This window comes from Hakea prostrata, chromosome 7 (genome assembly GCF_041222555.1).
Source record: "Hakea prostrata isolate BN-2017 chromosome 7, UWA_Hpros_2, whole genome shotgun sequence".
Classification (NCBI taxonomy): domain Eukaryota; kingdom Viridiplantae; phylum Streptophyta; class Magnoliopsida; order Proteales; family Proteaceae; genus Hakea; species Hakea prostrata.
This window is the reverse complement of record NC_142606.1, coordinates 71,974,253-71,980,985: the sequence shown is the minus strand read 5'-3', so window position 1 is coordinate 71,980,985 and position 6,733 is coordinate 71,974,253. Positions and strand designations below refer to the sequence as shown.

Below are 6,733 nucleotides of genomic sequence, written 5' to 3'. Positions count from 1 at the left end.
TTGTATGTCAACAACCATCAGCATGACATGTCTTGGAATGACTTCAAGAAAATAATGGAGCGGAAGTTCAATGTTGTAGCCTATGGACCTTGTACCCAATTATCAACGGAGACAGAGCTGGAAGACATGGATCCACCAAGGCATAGTACTTGGTATTGAGTAGTTGTATTTTTATTATTATATACTTGTATTTTTCTTACTAATTTTCAGTAATATAATAGTTTTGTGCTTATTTATGTTAGTTAAATTGTTTAAAATAAGGTTGTAAAATACAGTTTTACCGGTATATACAGTCGATTATATGCCGATCAAGAACACAAATTTGGGTGAGTTTTTAGGCAAAACCAACCATTCCATTGTGTTTATTGGCATCAAATTAGGTTACCTACCAAATTTCAACTCATTTGGACCAAAAAAACCCCATCAAAAACAAAAGCCGTTTTTTTCCCTCTCCCCCCCAAATATTCACCCCAACTTCTCCCTTTTTTCCCCCCTCCCCCCCCCCCCCCCCCACCCCACCACCACACAACACAATCTCCCCCCCCCCCCTTTCCTCCCCCCCCCCCCAACCACAACTCACCCCCCCCTATACCCCCCCCCCCCTTTTTCCCCCCCCCCTTGTTAAGGGCCGCCAACAACACTGGCGGCATCTTCACATTGGACAACATCGCTATATCATCATGCAAATGTGGCTGTAGCATCTTGCCTACTTGACAGTTGAACGTACAATTTGACTCATGTTGTTTTTGAACATGTTCCTAAGTTGACAAACTCAATAGCTAATGACCTAGCTAAGAGGGCCATATTGGTTAAGAGCACGACTTTAGTATCTGTTTTCACTTTATGGTTGATAGATCTTTTGTATCCTTTCTTCTTCAAGCTCTATGTCTAAATAATTATATTTGAACCCAAAAAAAAAGTTACCATAAAATGCAATTTGTACATTGTCGGACAAAGAGTGTATCTCCCAAGTTCCAACAAGAGAAGATTTTAGAGTGAAAAAAAAAAAAAAAAAAAAAAATTTCAAAGATTGCAACAATATCTTGTTTGCATCATCTTCCCTTGTTTCCTCTTCTTGATATGTACTGTAAAGTTGTTCTAATCCAATTGCAAATTCTTTATATTTTTTTCTCTTTTGAGGGTTTTTCAGTATTTAGGTTTATCAAAGGGTCCGGATCATCTCCACGTCAAGGGAGCACAAACTATAGAGGGCCCACAAAATTAGGTGATGAGATTATATATATATATATATATATATATATATATATATATATATATATATATTTTTTTTTTTTACTTGTCGGCCCTACTATAGTTTGTGGTTGTAAAGCCGTCAGGGAGATGATCGGGACTCCTTATAATATGGCTGCTGGGTAGTGGGCGCTGAAGGTGGAAATTAAACACAAACTTGACAAGCTTTTTTTTGTAACAACGCTTTATATATATAGGAAAATTATATATGAGAATATTACGTATGCCACCGAAACAAGGGTTGAAACCACAACCTCTCAGAAATGAGGTTTACAACTACTCCACTAATCCTCTATTGGCACAACTTTGGCAAATTTCTAGTTCGGTAATTTATTCCGCAAGGAGGGGGGCTATTCATATTACCAAATATTATCAGGAAAATTACTTGATTAATTAGTTTTAAGTTTTCATTTACAAAAATAATCATTCAAAGTTTCACTTAACAAAACTAGCTAAAACTGAGTTTAGGTTTATAAAACTAGCCAAAATATTGATTTTTCATCAATTTGGACATTTTTACCCCTAAAATTAATCATTACCAATATGGGGGTAAAAATGTCCAAAAGGAATGAAAAATTAGTGATTTTTCCCTTTTGAACAAAATAGTGATTTTCCCTTAGTTTTAGGGGTTAAAAATGTCAAAGGAATGAAAAATTATTATTTTGGTTAGTTTTGTAAACTTAAACTTAGTTTTAGTTAGTTTTGTTAAGTGAAACATTGAGTGGTTATTTTTTTAAAGAAAAACCTTAAAGTGGCTAATCATGTAATTTTCCCAATATTATCCAATGATTTTCTAATCCCCTATATAAACACGTATTTGTCCACCGGAAAAACAAAAAAGAAAATGTGTTTTCTTTGGGTGGAAATGGTAGAAATACATAAGCACAGAGAAACAGCCTATCCGAAGTTCCCAAATCCATTCAAATGGCGGTTGCCCTCCGTTGCCTGTACCCTTCTTCGCGCCCAATTTCTAGTAAGGCTTACAGGCAATCTGGATACTCTCCAGCACCAATTCATGCTAGGGGAAATGCTTCAGGTCTGCAGTTCAGATTCTTAATTTTTGGTTTACTGCTTCTGCTTTCATGTTCGTTATTGTGGAAATCTCTGCATATGGCTTTTCAACATCTCGTTTATATTTCTTGCTTCCAACTCTACTTACACACGCTTTGAAGTTGAAAGAAGTCAGATTGATTGAAATCATATCCGTCAGTGAGGTACCTTACCTCTCCTCTTGTGACGAGGCTTTGAGCTTCTGATTTTGCGCGTTCTCCTGCTGTTTAGATTCGGTTTTTGTCTTCATTCATCTGACATTCTGAGTTTTCTCGATCATTTGCAATTTAACTATCAGTTTTATTGAACTGTTTAGTGAATGATAACACGGCGTTTTAAGTATTAGCTACCTTTGTTTTAGTTTAGTTGAATGGAAAGAATTGTCATCTTTTATGCAATGACCTCCAATTAGTTTTACAATATTACTGCTAATTCTGGTATCCTTGTTTTGCTCTGGCAATGGCCTGTTTTCATCCTTGTTCGGATTTCTTGCTTTGTATTTGATTTCTGCTGCCCGTGTGTTACATAGTTCACTCTTTCTTTCTGATTCATGTGTCCCAGCTTCTTCTTTTATATGTTTTTCTTGTCTGGGTTGAATGTTGGCTTATATATCTGGTGAAAATTTTCTGAGAGCGTGCACCCTATGCCCAGACACAGAAGGGGCCTAAATGAGTGCCTACCCAAATGAATTGCAGCAATTACAGTCCTCTTAATGGCAAGATGTGCGCTTCCATCGGCCCCATTGCACATGCAGGACCATGCTCTCTCACAAGATTCACAACCTTGTGTAACAATCCTTGGTTACAGCACAGATTTCCCTACATATAAGAACACATTAACTTTAAACTGTATATGTGGAAATACAGTTTATGAACAATATTTCTAGGATAATAATGAATTATTTGCGACATCTGTGGCTCACATATTACTTTTTATCCTCTGTATTTATGCCTGCAGCAACACTTGGACTTGATGACATATTGAATTTTAATATTGAAAAGATTCTTAAGCACGTGTTGGAAGCAAAAGCATTGGGAAAATCAGAAAAACTTGGTTTTGTTTTGTTTAGAGGGGAGAAATTAAAGTCGTTCTTCAGTGACTCATCTATCAGAAACCAGATAATGTTTGAGACAAGCATGTTATTGTCAACCTGTCATTCCATGGGTTGTCGACTTGATGGTTCCCAACTAGCCGAGTTTGAGGGAAATGGCCAACAGTTGGAAGATAGTGACCATTGCACTGTGGGATGCTTATTCGCTCATCAGGTATGGTGAGTCTCCCCATGATATATATATATATATATATATATATATATATACTTTGCAGTTGTTTCAATGGTCTCAATTCATTATTTCGTGACTATGTTGTAACATAGACATGACCAGCGTTTGTATGTTTTTGGATTGTGGGTATCTAGAATGGGGAACTTATTTTACCAGAAAAGGAAAAAAGAATGAGAAATTTATATTTGTCAGAATTTAGAAGTTCTTTGATATGAAAATTGCAAGTATAAATGAAAAATTAATAACGCTAGAATGGATGCAAGAATCAATGTGGAGTTGAGCTGGCTAAATACCCTCAAAATGCCTTTAGTTCTGACATTTTTGTGACTATTTCAATGTATTTAGAACTGAAATATCCATACCTTTTGAATTTTGATAGATATGGTACATTATGTTTCAGATATATATTTTAGCAATTGATGATGTTAAGCAGGACCCTATTTTGAGAATGGGATGAAAAGGAGAAACCCTGAGATGAAAGGTACCATGCGTCCATGTCTTATTGGCTCAATTGCTGATGCTGAATTGTTAGATAACGAAAATGAATTTTCAGCTAAGCAAAAATGGAAGGATAAAAATGGTACTGTATAAGCAAGAAGGTAGTTGGGTCTGAAGTGATAAATTTGTAAAAAAAGGTTTGATGTAATTAAAATTTAAATTGAGACTGAATTGGTTCCTGAACTAGTTAAAATGGTGCATGTTGAAGGTTCTAAAGAATTTGTTCAGATTTGAAGGATGTCAGGTTCAAGGCAAGCTATAGTCTGAAAATGATTCACTAAGCTAGCTTACCTCTTCAATTACATGAACTAGAGGAGTGGAATAAGCAAATGAAACTCATAACCGCAGAAGAAAGATTGTTTGAGATCTTTTTACTAGGCCCAAGTACTCTGACCCTTGACCAAGGAAGACATACAATTGGGTTCGAAAAGGAAGTCATTTCGATCCAATCCATTCTTGGGACCCAATACAAGACAAAAAGGAAGATTTCGGTGGCATAGCACAACAAAACACTCTCTGAGCTAGAAGATCTTAGGGTAGAATAATTAGTAGTATTAATCCTGAACTAGTGAGAGATCAAGTTGTGACAGGATTGCATGAAGGACCAATCAGGTTCAAGAGAATCAGTTAACAGAGTAAAGGTATATCTGATCTGCGCATTCCTCTATTTGGATGGGTTGTGGTAGAGAGAACAATTCTGCATACTATGAAAAGCTTTGATGGTCGCTTGGTCAGATACTCTATATTGAAACAATATTAGTAGGAGTTGTTTATCTATGCTGAAAGCTGCAGGATTCGATGGACAGTTTTATGGGTTTCAACTTTCAATCAGAATATACCAATGTAATAGCAATCGTATAAAGATGAACTTTTTACCCACAACATAAAAAGATATAAAGAGAGAAAAAAAGAAAGAAAGAATGTATATAGATCAAGTAGAGACCAAAAACATGGATAAGAAATCAGGTTTCTTTGGTCATAATTGACAAATTTTAGTAAAGAGAAGTATTTCTGAAATAGATGGATAATACAGCTCAAAGAACATATCAGGAAATACATTCAGATTTAGCAATAGCAGTTGATCAGTAATTTGAAACTTGATATAGAATATTAGTACGGTTAACTCTTAGAAAGATATGATCATGAATCACCACCTGATCTATAGGATTAGCTTTCTTCTAAATCCCACCAATCACTGCCATGCACTACCATATCTCCTCAGAAACCAAAAAGACAACTGACCTATAGGATTGGCTCTCTGCCAATATCCCAACCTTGGAATCACTGCCAAGGCTTCCTAGAATCACCATGGTGAGCTACTATATCTCCACAGAACCCAGAAAGGCAAAGCCAACTTTTTATTTATTAGATTCATTTGCTGTGTCATGGCCCCTTACAAACTAACATAGAGACTCAAACTAGACCTAAAACCCCTTCGGCCAGTAACCTGCCTTGGAGAGAGTATTAACTGATAAGGATACTGTAAAATAATGCAGAAACCAACTTGAAACAAGGCATAACTCATTGAAACCTAATCCAGCTCAGCTAAAAAGGTTACAATTAAAATTAAAGGCAGGCTTTGAGTAAAGATGACGCATAAGTAGCCCAGGGATTAAACAGTGACCTAGTGAGTGGCTCTTTCCAAAATCAAATTTGTAGTTGCAGAAAGATTACTCACATGCCTAACTTGTAGAAGGATTATCTAAAAGGGGAAGCTTTAAATCATCTCCTAATATGGATGTTATGATGATCATAACCCATGAAAAGCACATCCAACCATGTCAGTTAACTCAGATGTGGGCCTGCATCAATAACTTTTCAACGTCCAGTGTAGAAGTCTATGGCTTGGGATCATATCTTTGATTCCAGGCCTACATACAGGCTGAAAAGCTATCAAACCATCGACCATTGATTACCAATTTTGTTGTATTATTGAGTACATATTTATGTGCTGTGTTTGTACAATTACTTCTGAGTTCTACCATTTGATTGATATTATGTCTTGTGCAGAGGAAGTTACCTTTCAGGTTGCCAGCAGCAACATTTCTTCTAGCAAACATCTTGATGTTGGCTGTGCCTTTTAATGCTTTGGCAGGAACATGTGAAACTGAGAACTCTGTTTTCAACATGCCTCTGCTGCTTGCTGTGGCTCTTATAGGAGCTACTGTTGGAGGTGAGGTAGCTTGAAAATTATAGTTACTTCTTTATCATTTGTGGAACTCTATTTACTTTGTTCATTTGATGGAGGTACAGATCGGAAAGGTGGTGATTTAATACCTGTAGTGCAAGGCATTGCACAATGGACACCTTGCTTGGAAACAGAATTTGATCCACTTGTAGGCCCAATCCTCTAAGTCACCTTCCATATTTCAATCCCAAAAAAGTTAAACTTGCCCATGCACCAGAAAAATTAATCTCAGCCACACAAATAAAGACTTTAATTTAAACTAGACAACTAATGGAATCTCCTTGAAAATAGGTTCCTCCTAAGACACTAAGATTCCCACATAATGAAAAGGAACTCTTCTTGATAATAAAGACTTGTAAGATTCCCTCTTTAAAGAAGACTCTTAAGGACCCAAGTACTCATCTTTAAATTAAACAAGACTTCTAACTAATCAAGACTCTTTGAAAACGAAGAAATAAGATTT

General features: G+C 36.2%; 1 protein-coding gene across 4 annotated transcripts in view; it reads left to right on the top strand.

Moving 5' to 3' along the window:
• The first annotated feature begins 2,102 nt into the window (after positions 1–2,102).
• The window catches only part of LOC149011984 (protein FLUORESCENT IN BLUE LIGHT, chloroplastic-like), a 33,759-nt gene continuing 29,128 nt past the window's right edge, over positions 2,103–6,733 (top strand). For all 4 annotated transcript variants that reach the window (XM_089160688.1, XM_089160685.1, XM_089160687.1 and 1 more), the window contains exons 1-3: positions 2,103–2,287; positions 3,259–3,566; positions 6,093–6,255. In XM_089160688.1, coding sequence (XP_089016814.1) covers positions 2,176–2,287; positions 3,259–3,566; positions 6,093–6,255 — 583 coding nt within the window. In that variant the 5' untranslated portion in view covers positions 2,103–2,175. The remainder of the gene's footprint in view (positions 2,288–3,258; positions 3,567–6,092; positions 6,256–6,733) is intronic.